This window comes from Sorex araneus, chromosome 3 (genome assembly GCF_027595985.1).
Source record: "Sorex araneus isolate mSorAra2 chromosome 3, mSorAra2.pri, whole genome shotgun sequence".
Classification (NCBI taxonomy): Eukaryota; Metazoa; Chordata; class Mammalia; order Eulipotyphla; family Soricidae; genus Sorex; species Sorex araneus.
Window position 1 is genome coordinate 196,685,878 of NC_073304.1, and position 24,513 is coordinate 196,710,390.

Here is a 24,513-nt window from a genome sequence, read left to right on the forward strand (position 1 = left end):
GTAAGGAATTGGTCTTTGCAGGAAAAGAAAAGTCTTAAATTCTTACCAAGACTTTCCAGTCCTGTCACCTTCCCTCACAGAAAAGAATTTCAGAAGGAGACAAATAGTAAAATAAAAACTGTTTTATTTAGAGAGTATGAGGAAGGAAAAAAAACCCAACATATATGAGAGAGACCGTGGACTTCTTCTGAGGGGGGAGCCAAGAGTGCATGTCTCAGTTGGAGATGTGGGCCATCCCTCCCCACGCCCCACCATGGGCAAGTGCCTACTTACCTTTATGGAGTTGATTTTTTTATGGTCCCCTGAGACTGCCAGGCATGATCGATGCATGCAGAGCCAGCAGTATAAGCCCTGAGTGTAGCTCAGTAGAGCTTCAGGCTTCCCAATCCCCACCCCACCCCAATGGTGTTTTAGAGGGACTCCTGAAATAAACTGCAGTGTACCTGCTGCTATGTTGACTCACTAAGAAAAAATTTCCCCAGTGTCGACAAAGAATTGTCAAGCTCTGTGGGAGTTTTTTATGATCTTGTTAAATTGTTCTTCTTACCTATTATAATCATAAAACTTCCCAGCCCTCTACAACTTAGATTTGAAACACTACTCTTAACTGATTTCTCTGCATATAGTCCCCATATTTAGATAGTCTATTTTTAGTTTTTGACATATTCTGAGTTCATTTATTTTATATAGAGGAGTAAAATTTCATTCAGGTTTTAAATAGCAAGAAAAGATTAGCATTTCTTTTTGTATTTAGTTGTATTCATACTTTTGAATTCAGACCAATATAATACACATCTATAGAGAGTACAGCATTTTTTCTTGGGGGGAGGCATGCACAGGGCTGTTAGGGGGAGGTTGGGGCCACACCAGGAAGTGCTCAGGATATACTCCTGGCTCCGTGCTTAAGAGTGATGCCTGGTGGTGCTTAGGATCTGTACATGAAAACAGGGATCTGAACTGCCATCTACCACATGCAATGCAAGCACCTTATCTCCTTTACCATCTCTCCAGCCCTCTTTATCCTCATTTTAAATGGTATGAAGTGTTCATAAACTATTTGAATAAGTATATAAAAGATTAGGTGATTGCTATTTTTATTTATTTTCAAAGAACTACTTTAGACATATCATGCTAAGTGAAATGAGCCAGAAAGAGAGGGACAGACATAGAAAGATTGCACTCATCTGTGGAATATAGAACAACAGAGTACGAGACTAATACCTAAGAATGGTAGTATATAATACCAGGAGGTTGGCTCCATAGCTTGGAAGCGGGCCTCACATGCTTGGGGAAAGTCATCCCAGATAGGGGAACACCAAGTAGTATGTGATTGGAGATCCTGCGCGGGAAGGGAGATGCATGCTGAAAGTAGACTAGAGACTGAACAGGATGACCACTCAATACCCATATTTCAAACCACAACAACCAAAAGGAAAGAGAGATATCAAATTGGAATGCCTCGCCACATAGGTGGGGTGGGGTGGGGGGATGGGACGGGGGGGGGTGGAAAGGATACTGGGTTCATTGGTGGTGGAGAATGGACACTGGTGGAGAGATGGGCTCTTAAACATTGCATGAGGGAAAAACAAGAATAAAAATGTGTGAATCTGTAACTGTACCTTCACTGTGACTCACTAATTAAAAAATAAATTAAAAAAAGAAAAAAAATACAAAAAAAAAGGAATGTATGCTAATTTTATTTTCATTTTGAAAACCACAATTAAGTACAATAGCAAATTACGTTAAGAAAAAAAAGAACTACTTTAGACATACTAATAGACTTTTAAAACTATTTATTTATTTATTTATTTATTGCTTTTTTGGGTAATACCCAGCAATGCTCAGGGGTTGCTCCTGGCTCTGCAGTCAGGAATTAATTACTCCTGGAGGTGCTCAGGGAACTATGTGGGATGCCGGGGATCAAACCTGGGTTGACCATGTGCAAAGCAAACGCCCTCCCCAGTATACTATCGCTCTGGCCCCATGATTGCTATTTTATTGGAGGGGGATTTGCTTTTGTTGCAGGTGACTTATGTGAAATGGGGAAAGGAGAGGAATCTCTTGCTTCTTCTCTACCCACCCAGGTCACCTGGGAAGTGGCTGGGGAAATCTAGGACTGGTACGGTCTACAGTGAGCCCCTGCACCTGCAGTCCACTTGTCCTTCACAGTGTGTGAAATGAATCCTGCCACCTGATTTCTTGGGGAGCCACGGACTAGGCTGAAGCAAGGAATTGCAGGAAAGGAAGGTCAATCCTAAATTCTTACCAAGACTTTTCAGGTCTTTCGCCATTCTCTCGCAGAAAAGAATTTCAGGAAGAGAGAAAAAGTAAAGTAAAACAGCTTTATTTAGAGATTATTTGGGTTTGGGGAGGAGGACATAGAGGGAGGAGAGAAGGAGAGAGAGAGAACAAAGAGAGAGAACAGAAGCAGAGAGATCCGATAGTACATATTATCTGAGGTAGAGATGTAGACCACGCCACAAAATGGGGAGGTGCACTGCTTACCTTAACAAAATTAGTTTTCAAGGTTTCTTCCCAAGTTGCCCCCACTTGGAACTTTTTACCTGTTATTCCAGCTGTTACTAAGAGTCTGTTACTATGGCATTATCAGAAGAGCTTTTGAAATATGCTTATCCACTTTCATGTCCTCATCACAACCCTTTGTTCCTGCTGGAGCTTCTTTCCGAAGTGGAGTCCAGCCTTTTCTGGGCCTGTGCTGGCACCAGCTAGAGGCTTATCAGACCCCAGTTCCTGTGTCCACAGAGTAGGTCTGACAGAGTAGGTGAGCTGCTAAGGGCTAGTGACACAGTTACTTCTTTAAATCCCATCTTGGTTTTATTGTGTCTCAAGAACTCATTGCCAGAGACCTCAACCCCCCTCATCTACCTGTCTGTTTCACTTTCTGATAGTTTACATTCACAATTTAAAAAAATTTCTCTGCCATCTCTCAGCTTGCCCATTTCCCGCCACTCAATGCATATTATATATTATGACATATTGTGTGTTTTATGTAGAATAATTATCTCACTCCTTTATCTGAGGCAAAGAATGCTACACATTTTTTGACAGATTAAGAGGATGCAGTTGATTTGTCTGCACTGAAATGTTTACTTTTAAATCTAAAGCTTTCACTGGAGGAATACTAATGCAGCTTCCAAGTAAATACAGTTCAACCAAAGTGCTTAACAGGCGCATGATACATCAAAGAGGGCTACAGAATATATTGAAGGGAGCAGTGAAATGTTAGCTTTAGTACATGGCAAACCTGAGGCGAACCCTCAGTAAAGAGGATGCAAATCACCTGCCTCTGTGAAGAAGCTGAAATTCGTCTAGCACAGAGTACCTGTGGAAGTCTTCTCCAGGGATCTTACCGTTGCTGTTCTACTTATTAGGAATTTTAGTATGTGTGCCTTAGTGAAGAGTGTCAGAGATATGCTGCGCTCCTCTGGATCACCTGATCCAGAAGATCAGAAGAACACCACCATGTGTTTCTGGAGCTCTTTCCACCTATAGATTAAACTGGTTCTATCTGAGGGTGACCTACAATGAAGGGCAGAGATGCGTTTTTGCCAGCAGAAGCAAATGCCAACAGTGTAACAGTGTGTCTGGTAGCAAGGGCTTCCTTTACATCTGCCTGGCTTCCATGATCTACTCCATGAACTTCAAAATCCAAACAGGCAATGAAGCCCACAGAAGACTTCTCTCCCTGTCATGAAGGGAGGACATTCTGCTTTGGGAAATAGTCCTCCTTATCAACAACAAAAATGCCATTCTGTAGAGCATAAGGGCATCCTGGACTGGATGCTGCCCCAAACCCCTGTATAGTCCTGAATGGATTCTGATTGTAGAGTTGCAGCAAAGACCCGTCCAGCTGTCAGAAGCTAACCGTCTTGCAGGGCCAGGTTGGAAGGCTTGGTGGCAATGGGGCCTATTTTGCAATACCCACCATGCCCTGGGACTTAACCCATGCCAGTATAGCCACTCCAACTGTTACTGAAACACCACGAGTGAATGCAGAGCACATGAGCTCTTACTCTTCAGCAGTGGGGGCAGCCATATGTAGATTAGGCTGTATTACTCCATGCGGCAGCCGGTGTACCCCATCTCTGCTCATTTAACATCCCCCAAGTACATTTTCTACTGCTGGCTTTCTGGCAACCACTCATCATGTGAATAAATTATTTATCTTTAATTATAAACATGGTTAAACATAATCATTCATTTTTTATATATCCCTTAATTATTATACTCAGTATATACATGTTTTTTCTTCTTTGACAAGGTCTTCAAACACCTAAGGTGGAAAAATAGATGCGTGAGAATTTTTTTTTTTAATTGATTCACTGTGAGGTAGACCTTACAAAGGTGGTCATGATTAGGTTTCAATCATACAGTGTTCCAACGCCCATCCCTCCACCAATATACATTTCCCAGGACCAGTCCCAAATTTCTCTCCCGTCACCCCTCACCCCACCCCAACTGCCTCTATGGAAGGCACTTCTCTTCCTTTCTCTCTCTCTCTCTCTCTCTGTTTATTCACTTGCTTTCCTTCTTCTGAAATAGCCTTACAATTTTGCTTGTGTAATTCATTTCTGTAGGTTCCAGTCCCCCTCTCTCTTTTGTCTGAATAGTTTATTCCTTCTTTAGAACTCACCTATTCTGAGGCTGGAAAGATAGTACAATGGGTAGGGCACTTGCTTTGCACATGGCCAACCTGGGTTTGATCTCCTACATCTCATATAGTCCACCAAGCACTACCAGGAATAATTCCTGAGTGCAGAACCAGGTGTAACTCCTGAGCATTGCTGCTGAGCATCCCCCCACTAAACAAAACAAAAAACTCACTTATTCTGTGAAATGTTTCCTGCTTTGTAGTCTGTATTAATTTCTAAATTCTTACTGTAACCCTTAGCTGTACTGCACAGTGAGCTGCAAGGAATCTGGAGTGATGAATTGAATAGCCCAAGCATTTATTAGTATATAAATTAGTTTCTTCACATCCGTTGATTGTCAATTTTCTTGAGTGGTCTCAGTAATGTCTCCATTTGCCCTAGCCCTGAGATTTTAGAAGCCTCTCTTTACTCGTCCTTTCCAATGGTACTGCATTGGAGGCTCTTTCAGGGTCAGGGGAATAAGACCCAACATTGTTACTGGTTTTGGCATATGAATATGCCACGGGGAGCTTGCCAGGGTCTCCCAATAAATTAGTTTAGAAATGTAAAATTTTTGTTAAGAGACTGAAATAGTAATCACTTCCCTTGGTAAAATACTGGTTGACTTTTTTAGGAAGCCTACTAAAATTCTGCATTATTTTGTTTCCAGGGGACCCAGAGCCCACTTCTGTATTTGGCATATGAATACACCATGGGGAGCTTGTCAGACTCTCCTGTGTGGGCAGGAAACTCTTGGTAGCTTGCCAGGTTCTCCTAGAGGGAGAACTAGGCTATAAGATGTCACGCGGCTGCTTCGTGGGAGCTTGGCATTTTGTTTGTTTGTTTTTTTGCTTTTGGGGTCATACCCAGCAATACACAGGGGTTACTCCTGGCTCATGCACTCAGGAATTACTCCTGGTGGTGCTCAGTGGATCATATGGGATGCTGGGAATCGAACCCGGGTAAGCCGTGTGCAAGGCAAAGCCCTACCCACTGTGCTATCACTCCAGCCCTGGGAGCTTGGTTTTATAGTCTCTGGATGTTGGCCATTGATGGAATTACTTGTCACGGGGTGGTGGTGTGGGGGGCAGTTTGTGGATGTGACTGCCTAGCTACTGGAAAATGGGGGATCTGGGTGGAAGAGTTTCAGTCTTGATCAGAGCAGACTTGGAGATCTTAGCCCTGGGTTCCTCTGCCGGTTCCTTCATGTGTGAATCTTGTCTAAAGCGCATGGAGAGTGGCCTTGAGCATGGCTGTGGCTGGGTTCTGGAGGTCTTCGGCTGCCAGGGCTCTGCTCGGGGTGGGGAGGGAGACTCAACCCACCTGCTCTGAAGGGCCCCAGTGCAGACAGACAGGTGCGGGGTCAAGAGACTCTGCATTAGGAGAGATAAGACTCATAAATAGTTAAGCAGTGAGTTTTGTGGGGGATGTGAGAGTTCAGATTATGCAAGTTGGGGAGATTATGTAAAATGTTGTCAATTCAGGTCTGGAGTACATGCTTAGCAGCCAGAGGGCCCAGGTTTGATCCCTGGCACCACACGATCCCCCTGAACAGTGCCAGAAGTGATCCTCAACACTGCTAGATGTGACCAATTTTTTTTTTTATTAATGTATGTGTTTGTGTGTGTGTATTTGTAACTGATAGGCATTATGTAAAATTGAAGCTCCATAAACTGGACATTATTATTATTATTGTCCTACAGATAAAAGTGGGCTGGAGTGATAGTACAGCGGTAGGGCGTTCGCCTTTCACACGACCGACCCGTGTTCGATTTCTCTGCCCCTCTCGGAGAGCCCAGTAAGCTACCGAGAGTATCGTGCCCGCACTGCAGAGCCTGACAAGCTACCTGTGGCATATTGGATATGCCAAAAACAGTAACAATAAGTCTCACAGTGAGAGACATTACTGGTGCACACTTGAACAAATTGATGAGCAACGGGATGACAGTGACAGTGACAGATAAAAGAATAAAGACCCCGAGAAATTAAGTTTCTTGACCATATTATAAAATAATGGTCAACACTGTGTTAGAGTTAAAATTTTTAGGCTAGTAAGTTGTCAACCTTCTGAATCTCCCTTTTCTTTCTTTCTTTTTCTTCTTTTTTTTTTTTTGACTTTTGGGTCATACTAGTGATGTTCAGGAATTACTGTTGGCTCTGCCCTGAGAATTATTCCTGGTGGTACTCAGGGGACCATATAGGATGTCAAGCATTGAACCCGGGTTGGCTACATGCAAGGCAAATGCCCTTACTACTTTACTCTGGCCCCTAAATCTTCATTTTTAATCACAATTCTGCTCTTTCAGAGATTACACTACTTGGGAGGAGTAATGGAACACAGCGTACAAAAGCGATTATCAGAGAGTGCTGGCATGGCATCATTGAAACAGTGATAGCGTGAGCAAAAGTATTGGTGGCACAAGCTAAGACATAGGAGTAGGAGGAAAAATCAGTCTGTTTTAGACAGACTTTCAGGTACTGGTGGGAGGGACACCTTGAAGTTAGCAATATCACACTGAATATGAAAGACAGTTTAAAATGGAGGAGACCTTAAAAGACACATATAGATGAATGCATGTCTAACTTGGCCAGAAGTCATATAGACACAGAGGTATAAAACCTTGGATTCCTCTTTTTACTTATTAGATTATTGGTAAGTTAAAAACCATAAAGACTAGAGATGTGACTCAAGGCTAGAGCAAATGCCTTGCGCGAGGCCCTGAGCTGATCTCTGACATCGCCTCCCCACCCCCTGCAAAAATCATACCAAATTTGTGAGACTGCAGAGTTATGCAAATTCCTCATGTACAGTTTTCAGAATTATTCTTTTTTTTTTTTTCACAGTTGGTTTGTTCAAATAAGAATCCCACTGAAGTCCACAGAGTGGATTTGGCCAAATTCTCTCATGGTGTCTATATAGGAAGTATTGCTTATTTTTCATTGATTTTACTTTTTCTTTCATAGATTAGAACATTCAGAGAGCCTTGAGGAAAATCAGCGGAACCTCCTTCAGATGACTGAAAAGTTCTTCCATGCCATCATCAATTCCTCCTCAGAATTCCCTCCACAGCTTCGAAGTGTGTGCCACTGTTTATACCAGGTATAATTAAGGCTAGGGATTACCATTGTGAATCTAAATGTAATTTAATAAGTATGCTTTTTTAAATAGGAGTTTAGATGCTGATAGCAGTTAATACTGAGTCAATTTGAATGTTAATACATTAAGCATTATTGGAATTGACTTTGAAAATATTTTAATATTGCTATGGGGAAAGTTTTAAATACTTTAAAGGAACATTTAAGATAATATATTTTTTCTTGTATTGAGAACAAGTTTAAGATGGATGTGGTTGAAATGAGATTTATTACAGATCTTTTTTGGTTATCTGTTGCCTAAATTATTCCTACAGCGTTTCATGTATGAGACAGACTACTTAATTTTGCATTGTGTAATACTTACTGGGTGATTTTTGTTTTCTTCATTAGGATACAATGTGTTTATTTCAAATTTTCTCAGAAAGATTGATCTGTTGACTCTGATGGTTTTTATAAAATACATCATTGTTTAGGTCAATTATTAGATTTCAGTAGTTGAATTGCAAGTAATGCTTCTGATGTCAGATATCGCTACTTATTGAGGAAATGCGATCTCTATTCTTTTTTTGCTTCCCTTGTGTTTTTGAATTGTAAATGCAATTTTAGGAATAATTTCTTTATCCCAAGGCAGATCAGTGTAAGTCCATATTAACCTGTTTAAACTGTGCTTATAAAAGAAACATTAGTAGGTGTAAGGTTTGGGATGGAATTTATGAATTTACCATCTCTTTGTGTCTCTTTATTTGCAAAGTCATCTCCAGCTAGTTTTATTTTTTTAATAGACTTTCAGTTGCCTAGAAACATTAGCTAGATCAGTGAAATCATCATTTTAAAAAGCTGTTTTAGGCTGCTTTGTGTGAATTTCTCCCTCATTGCTATTTATAAAGATGTATCTGCTGTATCTATTTTAAAAATGTTCACATATACATAGATGATAAGGCATATTTAACATTCAGAGTTCTAATTTATCATGATTTTTTCTTTCTTCATTTTCAAAATAACTCAAGGAAACTTAAGAGAGTCTCATATAATTTTTTCAAGTAGTTTAGAAAGACCATAATGTGGTTGAATTATAATGGGAAACCTAAAACAGTGAATAATACCTTCTTTTAAGATTGGGTATTATTCATGAATGTTTCTCTTTAAATCTAATTCCGTAATTCTGTTTCTAAAATTAGGCAAACAAGTGGTGAGCATTTATTTTAACAGTCTGAGTCAACTTACTGGTTGGCTTAGTAATAACGGTATTCAGAAATGGATTTCTGTAGTGGCAGTGGCTTTGATTTTATTTAAATGTATATAAGTGAATGGGTACTGATTATATTGTCTGATTATGTGACTAATAGATTTTAGTAGAAGTTTTTTGAAATTGTCATTTTTGGGTCACTAGAAACTTGGAGTTTCATTTGTTACCATGATACTGATAAGACAAAGGAAAAGGGCTTGGCACTTAGTAAAATACTTAAGAAATATTGGATTAAAGTGTAAATTCTCTTATTGCTTCCCAATTTAAAAAGATTATTTCAAGTTTTCATTTTCTTCTTGGGGGTTGTGGGGGAGATTTGTGCCATACCTTGTGGTACTCAGGACTTATTCCTGACTCTGTGCTCAGGGATCATACCTGGTGTTGCAAGGGACCATATGGGGTTCTGGGGATTAAATCCAGGTCAGTCATGTGCAAGGCAAGCACCTTATTGCTTAACTCTCCAGACCCTCTTGATAGTTTTCATAAGTTAGGGAAGGAGATACTGAAAATAAATCAGACAAAATATAGAACAGGGTGATGGGTGACTTATTGATAGTATGGGTTGTGCTTTATAAAGCACTCATGGTAAAATTTATCTTAATGGATCTGAATTATCACATTAAAATTTATATTCTCTGTAAGAATATTATTAAAACATGTCAATGAACTATTTTTAAAAATTGAGTATTGTTGGATTATTAAGTACTGTGAAGAAAAATATGCTTTTTTATAAATAGATTTTGTTTCTTTTTAAATTGATGCTTGAATATTGAGATAATTAGTTTTGCATGCAGTTGACAGAATTGTATGGAACCTACATACCCTGTACCGATTGTTCAATGATGATGCCTTAAAAAACGATGTACACTATCACGGCCCAGATGGTACATGGTCATAACAAATAGTCATGTTGCCTTTATAATCACATCCACGTTCTTCTCATCTCTACCATCTCTCTGGCAACCACTAATGGAGTTTTCAGTTCTAAGATTATGTAATTTCATGATGAATATGACACATTTGTAAATAAGTTTTCAGTTAAGTGACTGAGAACAGAATTTTACATCTACTGGTTAAGAAAGAAAAGTATGATCTCCTTCTGAGTTCCCGTTTATTTTTTAAATTCATCTTCCCTTTTTAATTGCCATTTTGGCAGTCACATAAAGATAGCCTTCTACTTTTATGTTCTGCTGAGAGGGATAGTGTCCTTTTTTTTCTTTAGTAAACATGATTTCTACATTGAGAACTCTGAGCAGGTTTTGAAAGGTAAGTTTTACTAGCTTGGTGAACTTTAGTTTTTTTTTACCTGAGTTCATAATTTTGATCATGTAGATTTTTTTTTTTAATGTTGCTTTAACCGTCTCCTTCACTTTATATACCTTCTATCTCTCCTCTCTCCTCTTCCTTTCTCTCCTCTCTAGGAGTTTTTGGGACCACACTTGGTGGTGCTCAGGGATTACTCCTGTTTCTTAACTCAGGGATCACTCTGGCAGTGTTTGGGTGACCATGTACAGTGGCAGGCATCGCACTGGGGTCAGCTGCATACAAGGAAAGCATCATAATCCCTGTCCTCTCTAGTCCTCTGTACCTCCTTACTGGACAAGGTTAAAGTTAATATAAAAAGAGCCAGATACCAGAGTGATAGTACAGTGGGTAGGGGGTTTGCCTTGTACTCGACCAACCCGGTTTCAATCCCGGCACCCCATATGGTCCCCCAAGCACTGTCAGGAGTAATTTCTGATTGTAGAGCCAGGAATAACCCCTGAGCATTGCCAGTGTGGCCAAAAAAGCAAAATTATATGTTAAAAAATATATATGTATGTGTGTGTGTATATATATATATACATATATATATACATATATATAAATAAAGAGCCAGATGTGAACATTGGTCAGATTTATAATTAAAGTATTTTCTCTTTTTATTTTTCCTCTTAATAGTTTTGGAATAATAAGAAATTCCCAGAATCAGTATTCTCAAGTTATAGTGAAAAAATTCTAAGGACTAAATAAAATGATTTTTAAAAAAAATTTTTTGTTAGTGAATCACCATGAGGTAGTTACAGACTTATGAACTTTCATGTTTGCATTTCGTTTACATCCCTCCACCAGTGCCCATTCTCCTCCACCAATGTTCCCAGTATAAAATGATTTTTTTAAAAAGTCACCTTTTCCTGGTAGATTCTGTTTTTTTAAACAGAAATAGTTTGCATAGAATTTTTGGAACTATTAATGATAATTGTTTACCACAATTTAAAAAAAACTATAAAACAGCATTTTGGAGGGCCACAATGAGTAATCCATGATGCTCATGGGTTACTATTGCTCTACACTCAGGAATTACCCCGGCACTTCATGGGGGACCATATGGGATACTGAGTATCAAACCTGCGTCAGCCACATGCAAGGCAAGAAGTCCATCTGCTGTACTATAACTCCAGCATTAAAACAGCATATTTTTGTGTGATTTATTTGGGTACTAATTCTTTCTCTGGTAGTCTAAAATTTGAATCAAAACTTCATGAGCTACCAGTTGCCTGCTTGTTCTTATGGGCATTTCCCAGTGCCTGAATAATAAATATCTTAGCATGTTAGGTTCACAATGTACATTTAGATGATTGTGTGGACAGATGGATGGATGAATGTTGAACTAACTGTAAACACGGGTTATTATGGCTTATGATATTGTATACATATAATTCCAAGAATAAAATTCCATGTATAATGGACTAAATATTTCTAATTTTGTTTCAAAAGTATTTTAAAAATAACTGTTCTACCAAGTCTAGTGACAAGTCTTTTAATTTTTAAAGCTCCTTTGCCTGGAAGGCATTCTGAAAGATGAAACCAATATATCTTTCTGGGTTTGATATTTCGGGAGAATGTTGTGATGAATAGTTTAAGATGTGAAAAATTTAACTCATGCTTACAGTTTTATTTTATAATCTTCTCTGCAACTTCTTTACTCTAATATTAATGCTTATTTGTAGTCAAGCTGATTGATAACTTTCATCTCCCAAATGTTGCAAAGCATTTAACTCCTTTGATTAGAACTTTTAAAAAGTTATCTGCAAACTGGAAAATACTTGAAATTTTAAGAGATATTTTTCTTAAATTTTTGTTTTGTTTGGGGGCCATACCTGGTGTTGCTCAAGGGCTACTCCTGGCTTTGTGTTTTCAGCAGTGCTGGGTGGTGGGGGGCCATGCTGTGCCATGCATCAAACTGGAGTTTGCCACATATAAGACAAGGCTTTGGCAAGACCTGTTCCATCTCTTCAGCCCCTAGATTTTTAATTCAGAATCCCCTAATTCATGTTTTTAAATATATGTTGCCATTTATTTTTTGAACAATTAGCAAGAACTTAATAAAATGCCAGATGTTGAATAAAGAGCTTTAAGTCAATTGAAGGATACACAGAGAAGTATCTTACGTATCAAGAAAAATATTATTTGGACACAGATGTGGTTTTAGTGTGTGCTTTACTTGTAATAAATATTTTACATTCACTTTATCAAAAACTAGGAATTATCTAAAATGTAAATAATAAATATCCTCATTCATTTGAGGAAGAGCTTTTATGTGATTGATAGCCAGAAATAGTAGATATGATTGCCTCAACATATGCCATTACTTAGTATTTTGGCTTAAAAGTGTCATAAAAATTAAAATCCAGGAAGAAAATTCATCCCTCAAGCTTCAGTTATTTCTTTTTTTTTATTCCATTTGTGTTACATTTTATTGTGTAATTTTATGTACAAGCCAACATTGTTTTTGTTGCTGTATGTAGTTGGTGCTGTGACTTGTTTGTGCTCATCTCTGTTCTGTAGGCAACTTGCCACTCCCTACTGAATAAAGCTACAGTAAAAGAAAAAAAGGAAAACAAAAAATCAGTAAGTTTGGAGAACTTTTTATTAGCTGTTTCTTTCAAAGCAAAACAAAAATCTTTTTGCTGTTTGTTAAGAACATCTTCACTTCAGCCTATTTGACCTTCACTGTAAAATCATTCTACTAATTCTGGCACAAAATAGCTTTCATTTCAATTAACCCTGGAATTAAGTTACATTGAAACATTCTCTGTGTTCCTTTGGTTTGATTTATCCCAAAGACATTTTGGGGGCATTTGTTGCTTTGAATATCTCTGATGTAACTTGATTTTTTTTTAAAACTATAATTGTATGTGAACGGAACTTAATTTCAAGGCTTTGAGAGATGTTGACTCTCTTTATTCTTGCTTCTGGTCTCTAGGTAGTGTGAGTGGTTTCTTTTCCTAAAAATGAAAGTTTTTTTTTTTTTAAGTGTTAGTATGCAGGGAAAGTGTCACTTTTTAAATCTATCTAAATGTTGCAAATTTTTGTTTTTCTTCATTATATTTTAAGGCAGAACTTAGTTACTTGTGCTTAGTTATAAAAACTATATTTAGGGTATGGCTCAGAGGACTGGAGTGCATGCTGGTGTCCCCTGAGCACTGCTAGGAGCAAACCCCCCCCCCCTACAAACTCTCCTTGTGAGGAGTAGCCCCCAAGCCCTGCAGGGTGTGGCCCCCAAACAAAACAATAGTATATATATATATGTGTATATATATATGTATATGTATATATGTGTATATATATATATATCCTAATGAAAAATCTATTTTATCTTACAGAAAATCTGGGCTGGTGGGGCTGGAGTGAAGCACAGCGAGTAGGGTGTTTGCCTTGCATGCGGCAGACCCGGGTTCAATCCCTGGTATGGTCACCCAAACACTGCTCGGAGTAATTCCTGAGTGCAGAGCCAGGAGTAACCTCTGAGCAATGCTGGGTGTGACCCAAAAAGCAAAAAAAGAAAAAGAAAGAAAGAAAGAAAATCTGGGCTGGAGCCATAGTCCAGTGGGTAGGGACTGCCTTTCATTCCCCAGTCTGGGTTCGATTCTTAGCATCAGATATCCCCCCCACCCCCAGTGCCGCCAGGAGTAAGCCCTGAGCATTATCTGATGTGGCCCAAAAACCAAACCAAAGAAAACCAAAATTAAAAAACAGAAAAGCATTATTAAAATATTGGGATTGAGAACATAGTGTTTTAGAAATGAGGAAAACTCTGAATCTACTTTTATACAGAAATACCTCATTTTACAAACATGACATGATCATATCACCTGCTCTTTCTAAGCACTGATCCTAATTTAAAAGGAAGACACTTAGGATAGTAACAATCTGTATGTGACTGGAATTTGTCCAAAACACAACATGCATTTACTTAAAACTTACCATTTATTTGTTAATATGATTTATCCTTTTTAGGCGGAATACTATTTTTGTTCTTTTAATCCAAAGATTAAAAGATTTAAGAACAATGTAAAGAAAATCATTAGGAGTCTTATAGGAAGTTTGCCTTAAAATTTTTACTTTATAAAAGATTTATTTTAGAATACAGTATTTATCTGGTTTCACCTTTCATTTTTGTCTAGCTTTACATATAATAACCTATGTTTAAAGTTCATAACTACATTAAAATTTAAGAAATGCTTTTTTTGTCCATGTAGGAATTTCTTCTTGAGTATTAAGTAATGTTGGTTTGCTCTGTGAGCAAATGGATTGGATGGCCTTCTCACTTAATAAAAACATTTCTTTCTAATGCTTCAACCTTCTAATTCTCAGTGTGTATCAATTTAATATACACCATCACTGTTGATATTAATTCTCTGTGTTTAACATTCTTCTTGTTCAGTGTTATCCTAATATAATGTAGTGAATCATGTGAATTAAAATTCAGACTCTGTTTCTCTTGAGCATGTTTTCTTGCCTAACATTCCTTTATTAATATTTTGTATAAAATTGTTTCTTGAATTTTTTTTACAGCAAGTATTATTTTCAGATTTTAAAAAGTTTCTGGTTAATACTAAATTTTGGGATGCATTTCTCATCACAGGTGTTATGAGGTCCTCCTGAAATATAAAACAATCTAATTTGAGATAATTTAGGACACATTCTAAAGTATGAAGATAGTGGAGTCATTATAAATGTTAATTATTGGTTTTAGAAGTTGTTTACTTAATGTAACCTTACTATCTTTTAAAAGCAAACTCACTGTCTTTTGGGATACATGAATTATGAATTAGAATATGTAAAACATGTAAAATCCTGGGTTCCAGTATATATCTACATAGATAGTATGGCTAGTTGTTTGTTATAATCTAATGTATAATGCTTAATTGGATTTTTTTGGTGAAGTTAATTGGTTACCTGACCTAGAGAATTTTGGATTAAAGAGTATATATAAGTGAACTTTTTGCTGGCGTATTATTTATAATTGGATTTATTTGTAGTAGTACAGTTTTTGCCAAGGGGATTAAAAGGGACATTTGATTGGTAATTTGTTTTAGCATAAAGGTCAGTTCAACTTCCACCTTTTTATATAGAAAGTCGGTAGTTGAGTGTGTGTATACTATGAGGTTATCTATAAAGTTACAGAAATTTGTAGTAGAAGATAAAGGTAGCTTTATAAATTGCCTTTGAAATTTGTATAGCATTTCTTGATACTGATTATATTTTATCAGGTTTTAGCTCAAAACTAAAAGCATCAGTAATGTGCATAATTGTGGTTCATGAATCACAGTGTATTCTGAGCCTAAAGGGCTTTTTTTGTTTCTTGTTTGTTTTGTTTTGGGGGTCACACCTGGCAATGCTCTGTGGTTACTCCTGGCTCTGCACTCAGGAATTTTTCCTAGAGGTGCTTGGGGGACCATATGGGATCCTGGGGATTGAACCCATGTTGGCCGTGTACAAGGCAAGTGCCCTACCCACTCTACTATCGATTCCGCCCCCTAAAGTTTTTTTCTTGGATTGGGGACTCACCCAGTAGTGCCCCAGGGCCTACTCTGAACTCTGTGCTCAGAGGTCACCCCTGGTAGAGACATGGGGGTCTCTGGAATTAAACCCAGGTTAGCTGTGTGCAAGACAAGCGCCCTGCCCTGTGTTCTATCTCTCTGACTTACAAAACCAAGTATTAATGTCATTTCTTTTTGTTTGCTTGGAGGTCACATCTGGCAGTGCTTTGGCGATTCCTGGCTTGCTGCTTAGGGCTTGCTCTCTGGCAGTGCTCGGGACCACATGGTACTTGGGATTGACTTGTCTCCCTCATGCAAATCCCTCCAGTCTGTTGCACTGTCTCCTTAGCCTGTGACTAATTTTTGAAGAAAAATAGTGAAAATATAGTACCTTTTTTTTTTTTAAGTTTTTCAATAATCTTCCTTTGGGAAATAATGCATTCAGATTTTCAATAAATTCTGAAAATGAGTAGTATTAAGTTTATAAATTAGATATTAATGTGAGTTACACCTGAAAATGTTTCCAGAATAAAGCAATAGTTACTTTCAAAGTATGTTTTTTAGAAGAGTTTCCTGGGTATATAGAAGTTATTATTATGAAATATTTTCTCAGTTTTAGTGTTTCATGTATTAACTGAAAACCAAACTACAGCTCCAAGTTTTTTTAAAGCCATTTAGAGATTTTAACAAATTTAATTTGAGTTTATCTTAATTCTTCCACAGCAACCTAGTTGCCAGAATTTTTGTTTTGTTTTGGGGTCACACCCAGCAGTACTCAGGGGTCTATATGAGGTGCCAGGGTAGAATAATGTTGACCTGGTGAAAGACAAGCATCTTAACCCCTATACTATGTCTCTGGCCTACTGAGTTTTCATCAGTTTCTAAAGCTATATTTTTAATTAAAAATAACTTAAAGATAATATTTCATTTTTAAGCCATTCTACTAAATCTGCTCTATTTAGCTCCCTGCAGCAGTTTTCACTTATCCAAATTTTTCATGCAGTTGCATTCAAAGTACTATAATGCAAAGAAAACTATATGTATTGGGGGTGGGAGGGTGTCCCACCCAATGGTACTCAGGACTGACACTTGGCTCAGGGATATTAATCCTGAAGGCTCAGGGGAACCATATGAGATGCTGGAGATCAAAGCCAGGTCAGTTGCATGCAAGGCAAACACCCTACCCACTGTCCTATCACATTGGCCCCTATAGTATTAATAAACATGAGACTATATTAGGTATAATTGACCCCTCTGTTACCTCTTACACAAGACTTACTTGGCTTTGAAAAATAATTAAGTCTTGTTTCAGATAGAATATTAGATTGAGATTTTAGGCAGTAGGACAGAATACATTTAAAACGTATATCCACATGATGCCCTAATGGAACAGAGTGAACTGAGGCACGAAAAGATAACTAAACCGCTGGAGCTTATACTCAGCATGCAAGAGGCCCAGCACTATGAAACCACCTTCTGGTCGCCCAAGCACTGCCATGAGCGGCCCCTGAACATTAAACTACTTACTGGATGTGGCCCCAAACAGACAAAAAGTGAATGAATTGAAATAATCCTTATTCTTCCCATTTAATCGAGTCAGTGATTGGTATGATTCATGACAAGATGTGTCATCTTATTAAGATATTGGAAAGCAATTTAAATAACATATGTGAGATTCCAAACTTAAATTTCTTTTTTTTTCTCCCAAAATCTTTTGAAATATGAGTTCGTCCCTTAGAATCCCGGAATATTGAATCCAATGCTGCTGTTTCACCATCACTGGCACCTCCGCTTTAGGCATTATTTAGTCTCAGTAAGCTCATGCAGTTAAAATCTGTGTCCTTAATATGTGCAGTATGCATTAAAATGTCAATTTTGGAATAATAGTTTTAATGTGTTGCCTTTTTTATTTGGTTTTGGGGTCATGCCAGTATTGCTGAGGGTGGGGAACTACTCCTGGCTAGGTATCAGGAATTGCTTCTGAACAGTGCTCAGGAGCCCACAGCAGTGCCAGGTGTCAAACCTGGGACTTGTGTATACAAAGTGAGCATTTGTCTATGGCTGTACTATCCTGAATTTGCCTGATCTCATCTGACTCAAAAGCAAAGTGTGTGCAGTTGCCTTTTGAGCTGTCTTGCCAACCCTCAGATGTTATCTTGATTTAAAAGTATGAGGCACTGGACAGAGATGGTAGGGGAGCCCATTTCAAATTTTTTCCCTGTTTAATTTCCCTATTACTTTATTTTATCTTCTGGGGAGGAGTTTGGACCACACCTGGTAGTGCTCAGGACTTACTCTTAGGTCTGTGTTTAGGGGTCACTCCTGGCAGTGCTTGGGGAACCAGATTCTCTGCTGGGGAATCAAACCTAGTCAGACATGTAGAAGGCGGCAACCACCTTAACCCCTTTACTCTCTCTGGCCCTACCAATTACTTGAAAGAGAACATTTTTTTCTGCCTCTTTGCTTTTTGGGTCATACCCCGGCAATGCACAGGGGTTACTCCTGGCTCTGCACTCAGGAATTAGCCCTGGCCGTGCTCAGGGAACCATATAGGATGCTGGGAATCGAACTCGGGTCAGCTACATGCAAGCATATGCCCTACCCGCTGTGCTATTGCTCCAGACCAAAAAGAGAAAATTTTATAAAGAGGATATAAGTATTAAATATTAGGCTCACTTGCTTTTCAGTATGGTCAACCATTTTCCTTCTGTCCTTAACCTATTTTGACAGAGAGAGAATTTTCTTTTTCTATTGGTAGGATACTTTTTCCCCCCCAGGTCCCCAGAATTCCCGTTCTGCTATAGTTTAGTAGGTAGGCTCTTATTTATAAAACATTCTGGTGAAAAGAATGACTGATAATAATACTACTTGTAAGGAAGTTTTTTCTCTTGATAGGAATCTTAAGAAAACTAAATTTTGTTTTGTATATGGCAAGTATTTTACTTTACAAGATTCAGTTGTTCCTGGTACTCAACAAAAATGTAAGTATTTATTTTTAGGTATAGGATGTCTTAGAAGTATGTTGTTGAACACTTACCTTCACGATATTATGGTTGACCTCAGGTCTCTAAAGTTTAGAAAATACAATAAACTTTGTGTCTAAATTTGGTCTGATTGTATTATCCATCAAACCTGCAACAGCAAATGATAAAATTAAGATCTTTTTTCAGGTCTTTTCCACACAACTCACCTATGAGACTTTCCGTTTTCCTAGGATGCCTTTATTATGCTTTAAAAGTGACAAAGGGCAAGGACTGAGCATAAATTTCTTATCCTGATGTTTTAGGAGTAGGCAAAACTAGAAATACCCTATTTATGAGGATTCTATTCTGAGCTTCATGAAACTTTTGAACTTGGAACTCTGTACTCACATCCCCTTGTTTTAATTCAGATGGTACGCTCACTTCTTAACTCCTTATTTTCAGGTGGTTAGCCAGCGTTTTCCTCAGAACAGCATCGGCGCAGTGGGAAGTGCTATGTTCCTCCGATTCATCAATCCTGCCATTGTCTCACCGTATGAAGCAGGGATTTTAGATAAAAAGCCACCACCTAGAATTGAAAGGGGCTTAAAGTTAATGTCAAAGGTGAAGAATTATTTTCTAATCTAGCTAAATGTCTCTAAGAACATTAAGATTTTAGTTTTTCAGATTCACTATATAATTTTTTGAATTTATTTTCTAATGATCTTTGGTTTTCACATCTGTTTTTGTTCCTATTACAAAGGACTTCATTAGGTTGCTTCCTGATGGGCCTTATTATCATGGGAAAATATTTTAGCAAGTTATTATAAAGGAATTTTTATATATAATTATCCTGGAAGTTTTGGAATGGAGGCTGAAATGTATATTGTATGATATTTTTAAAAAATAGACAGCCGGGGGCTGGAATAATAGCACAGTGGGTAGGGCATTTACCTTGCATGCACCGACCCAGGTTTGATTCCAGCATTCCATATGGTCCCCAAGCACCGCCAGGAGTAATTCCTGAGTGCAGAACCAGGAGTAACCCCTGAGGATCGCTGGGTGTGACCCAAAACGCAAAAAAATAAAAATTAAAAATAGACAACCAGGGATAAGAATATTTAATTTGCATGTGACCGACCATGATTTGAATAACTGGCACAACATATGGTCCCTGAGCACCTCCAAGGGTCACTCCTAAGCACTGAGCCAGAAATAGCCCCTGAGCACTGCAGGATGTGGCCAAAAAGCAATCAAAAATAGAGTTTAAAATTTTATTTTATTTTGCAAGGGCTAGGGGGCTCCTAAATGGAGCTCAGTCGGCCCAGGGCCCCTAGGGATTCTCAGGTAACTGGGCCAGCAGTTTAATACTAGGGCCCAAGAATGTGGTGCTGGTTGGGCTCTGCTGTGCTAGGGATTACCCACACCATCCCGGCAGTGCCGTGTCCTCCAGTATCACACCTGGCAGTGCTTGTGGCCACCCAGGGATGTGTTGGGCAGTCCTGGGGATCAAACAGGGGTCACCCGAATGTAAGGCACATGGCTTAATCCTCTAATCTCTCCAGCCTGACATTAAAATTGTATTTTTATGTATTTTTGTATTTACATATTTTGTGAAAAATAGGTATTTTCATGTATGCAGGTATATTTTACATGCATAATAGATGAGTGGAAAAAATACGTAGCATTTATAGAGTACAAAAAAAATATTTTTAACCACTAGTGGAAATCATACCAATGAGGACATTTTATATTTTGGAGAATATACTTACAAATGTACAAACTTAGTACAGTAATCATATTCTTCATGACCCTGTTCCATTTAGATACTACAGAGTATTGCCAATCATGTTCTCTTCACAAAAGAAGAGTATATGCGGCCTTTCAATGATTTTGTGAAAAACAACTTTGATGCAGCACGAAGGTAAGCAGCCTGTCACTGAGTTGATTGCTCTGTTTGAATCCTAAATATTTTTATTTTTGCTTAAGTTCATATACATGAAGCTCTTGTATAGATTTCTTCTATTCCTCCTAAAGTCAAGAATTGAAATAGTCTATTTTTTATAAAAAATGATAATGAAGTATAATCATGTTCAGAATAATTTGGTAGTGGTTTTCTTATTTGAAAACCAGGAGGAATTTTTGACTTAGGTACTAAAATAAAGTAATTAGGGTCCTAAAATAAGGAGAACCCTAGGAGGAAGGAAGGAAAAGATTGCTTATAGCAGATCTAAAGCCAGAGTGGTACAGAGTGCATAATTATGTATAATCAGAATCTTTATGTTAGAGTTTTTTCATACTTCAGTTTGAAATGGTTCTGAGCCAAAAAGTAACCCCTGCCTCCCTCTTTGTCATATTCCGTGGTGCACAGGATCTCTGCTCAGGAGTGATCCCTGGGACTAGAGAAATAGACAGCAGGATGGCTACTTGATTTGCATTCAGCAACCCCAGGTTCCATCCTGGGTACCACATATAATCACTGAAGCCCTGCTGGGACTGACCCCTTAGTGCGCTGTCAGGTGTAAGCTCTGAGCACAGCTGTGTGTGACCAAAGAAAGGAGTGATCCCTTATGGTGCTTGGGGACATATATGATGCCCAGGATTGAATGGGGTCAGCTGCATGCAAGGTGCCTTGCCTCCTATACTGTCTTCCCAGCCCCCTAAATGTAGCCCATTTTCCCCTTTTGAATATACCCACAGCCATATGTAGGGTAAGTATGAGGTGGGAGTAGGGGGAATGGTGAAGCTCCCCCAGCCCGGACCCAACTGTGTGGGCCTGATCATTCTGTCCATCCTGTGCACTTATTCTGGCAGTGCTGAGGGTGTGTATAGTGTTACGGAATGAGGTGCCAGAAAATGAAACTTGGGGCTTCAGATATGCTAGATCTATATTCTTCCACATGAACTATCTCCTTGGCCTTGTATTATTTAAGAGTAACGTTTTAGGGGGTATAATCCTGTTGGCCCTGAGCACTGTTGGATGTGGTCCTTATCTTTTTAAAAAAGTAGTTGACACCTGTTCAAGTTCTATAACCATAGAAACTTGAGTTTTACTAGGTTTCCATGACCAGTCGCTTCCCTCTTATTTATTTATCTATCTATTTATTTATTTATTTATTTATCTATCTATTTATTTATTTATTTATTTTGGGCTGGAGCAATAGCACAGTGGTTGGGCGTTTGCCTTTCACACAGTCAACCCGAGTTCGATTCCTCCACCCCTCTCGGAGAGCCCAACAAGCTACCAAGAGTATCGAGCCCTCGAGGCAGAGCCTGGCAAGCTACCCGTGCGTATTGGATATGCCAAAAGCAGTAACAATAAGTCTCTCAATGAGAGATGTTACTGGTGCCCGCTCGAACAAATCAATGAGCAATGGGATAACAGTGACAGTTTGTTTATTTATTTATCTATCTATTTATTTTTGCGCTTTGGGTTATACCTGGTGGTGTTCAGGGATTAGCCCTGGCGGTGCTTAGAAGATCATGAGGTACTGAGGACCAAACCCAGGCCTCCCACATGTAAAGCATGCACTCAGCCCACTAAACTCTCTGTCTCTGCCCTCAGTTGCTTTTCTTTCTGAGTTGTTGATTTATACCTGTGCTAAGAAAAATGCAATGTTTGCCTGAGTTGATGTTAATGAAATAAAGATAATATGTAAGGAAGTGCTTTGTAAACATAATTTGCATAATATTTTTTATGAAGCACAAATCTAATGGATATAACTAGTTGATCTAAGACAGATTTGTTATCTCTCTCCCAGTTTTTCTTTATAGCTCATATCAATTTCTTTCTAATAGGCAAATTTAAGGGTATATTGTTGAACTATAACTGATACTAGAGTGCAAATGACTGTCAGCCTAGAATTTCTATTTTGGAAGATTAGCTACCCATAAAATATTGAGAGCAGAAGTCAATTTCTGGTTCTGACAAAAGAGAATGTGTAACTTGGGAAAGGTTTTTTTTTTTTTGTTTCTCTCTTTCCTTCCCTCTTTCTTTCCTTCTTTTCCCTCTCTCTCTTTCTTCCTCTCTCTCTCTTTCTTCCTCTCTCTCTCTCTTTCTTTCTTTCTTTCTTTTCTTTTTTTTCTTTTTGGATCACACCCGACGATGCACAGGAGGTACTCCTGGCTTTGCACTCAGGAATTACTCCTGGCAGTGTTCAGGGGACCATATGGGATGCTGGGAATCGAACCCGGGTCGGCTGCGAGCAAGGCAAACGCCCTACCCGCTGTGCTATTGCTCCAGCCCCATCTTTCTTTTCTTTTTCCTTTCTTTCTTTCTTTCTTTCTTTCTTTCTTTCTTTCTTTCTTTCTTTCTTTCTTTCTTTCTTTCTTTCTTTCTTTCTTTCTTTCTTTCTTTCTTTCTTTCTTTCTCCTTTCTTTCTTTCCTCTTTTTCCTCTTTCCTTCTTTCTTTTCTTTCTTTCCTTCTTTCTTTCTTTCTTTCTTTCTTTCTTTCTTTCTTTCTTTCTTTCTTTCTTTCTTTCTTTCTTTCTTTCTTTCTTCTTCCTTCCTTCCTTCCTTCCTTCCTTCCTTCCTTCCTTCCTTCCTTCCTTCCTTCCTTCCTTCCTTCCTTCCTTCCTTCCTTCCTTCCTTCCTTCTTGGTGCCTCCATTTCCTTAGCTATACAGTCCTAGCTCAGTTCAAACTCTTGTTCATCTAAATTTGGTTATTTTCTAGCTTCGGAGCCAATTCTAAAGCTGAAGCCAGGTATCAGAAATGAAAAATAACTTCTTGTCTCTTTTTGTTTTGTTCAGTGACAATCACATTATGTGAACAAACCTGCCATATTTATAACCTATTATTTCACACAGTTAACTTCATATAAATTTAACTCAGAGTCTGATTTTAAAGTCTGATCTTAAATGTTCTACTAACTTTTCATTTTTGAAGGTTTTTTCTTGATATTGCATCTGATTGTCCTACAAGTGATGCAGTAAATCATAGTCTTTCCTTCATCAGTGATGGCAATGTGCTTGCTTTACATCGTCTGCTCTGGAATAATCAAGAGAAAATTGGCCAGTATCTTTCCAGCAATAGGTAAGATTTTTCATTCATGGGGATAGTGGAAAAAGTTTAAGCTAATATTAACAAAATGGTTGGTCATGAATTGTACCTTATATTTGCATCTTTTTAGAATAAGAATTATGGTTTGGAATAATTAAAGAAATATTTATTCTTTTTAAAAACTATAGGTAAAAGGGTAAGTCATATTACATTATCAACAAGCCTACCTAGTATAGGTGTTATAGACTTTTTTAATGTCAACAAAAGAAAGCACAAATTAGTGCTTTGGGTTTTTCCTGCATCTGCTTACTGTCAAACATAAGTTAAAATGAGACATAAAGAAGCTAGTTATTGGCCAGAGACTACAGTGGGTAGGGCGCTTGTCTTGCATGTGACCGACCTATGTTCAATCTCTGGCACCCCATATGGTCCTCCAAGCCTGCCAGGAGTGATTCCTGAGCACAGATCCAGAAGTAAGCTCTGAGCACTGCCAGGTGTGACCGTAGCAACAAAAAAACAAACCAAAAAATGTCAAAGCAAAGTTTAAATTCACTACAATGTCAAATTGTTATTTGAAACTGAGTAACAATTCTTAGAAGTTTATTAAAACAGTGTTAATTTATATTTTTAAAATTCTTTGCAGATTAAGCTCTATGTGGAAAATAACTGAAAATTATTAACTTGGGAATTGTTTTATTAGCTCAAATTGTTTAAAGCTCAAATCTCTTAAAGCCTAAATTGTTTGCTGTTCT

At 38.2% G+C, this 24,513-nt stretch overlaps 1 protein-coding gene across 9 annotated transcripts in view; it reads left to right on the plus strand.

Moving 5' to 3' along the window:
• The window catches only part of NF1 (neurofibromin 1), a 294,661-nt gene that overhangs the window by 143,408 nt on the left and 126,740 nt on the right, over nt 1–24,513 (plus strand). For 7 of the 9 annotated variants that reach the window (XM_055131786.1, XM_055131777.1, XM_055131780.1 and 4 more), the window contains 5 exons: nt 7,617–7,752; nt 12,823–12,885; nt 19,226–19,384; nt 20,587–20,684; nt 23,648–23,794. In XM_055131786.1, the coding sequence (XP_054987761.1) occupies nt 7,617–7,752; nt 12,823–12,885; nt 19,226–19,384; nt 20,587–20,684; nt 23,648–23,794 (603 nt within the window). The remainder of the gene's footprint in view (nt 1–7,616; nt 7,753–12,822; nt 12,886–19,225; nt 19,385–20,586; nt 20,685–23,647; nt 23,795–24,513) is intronic. The other 2 variants (XM_055131782.1, XM_055131785.1) reach the window with 1 other exon arrangement.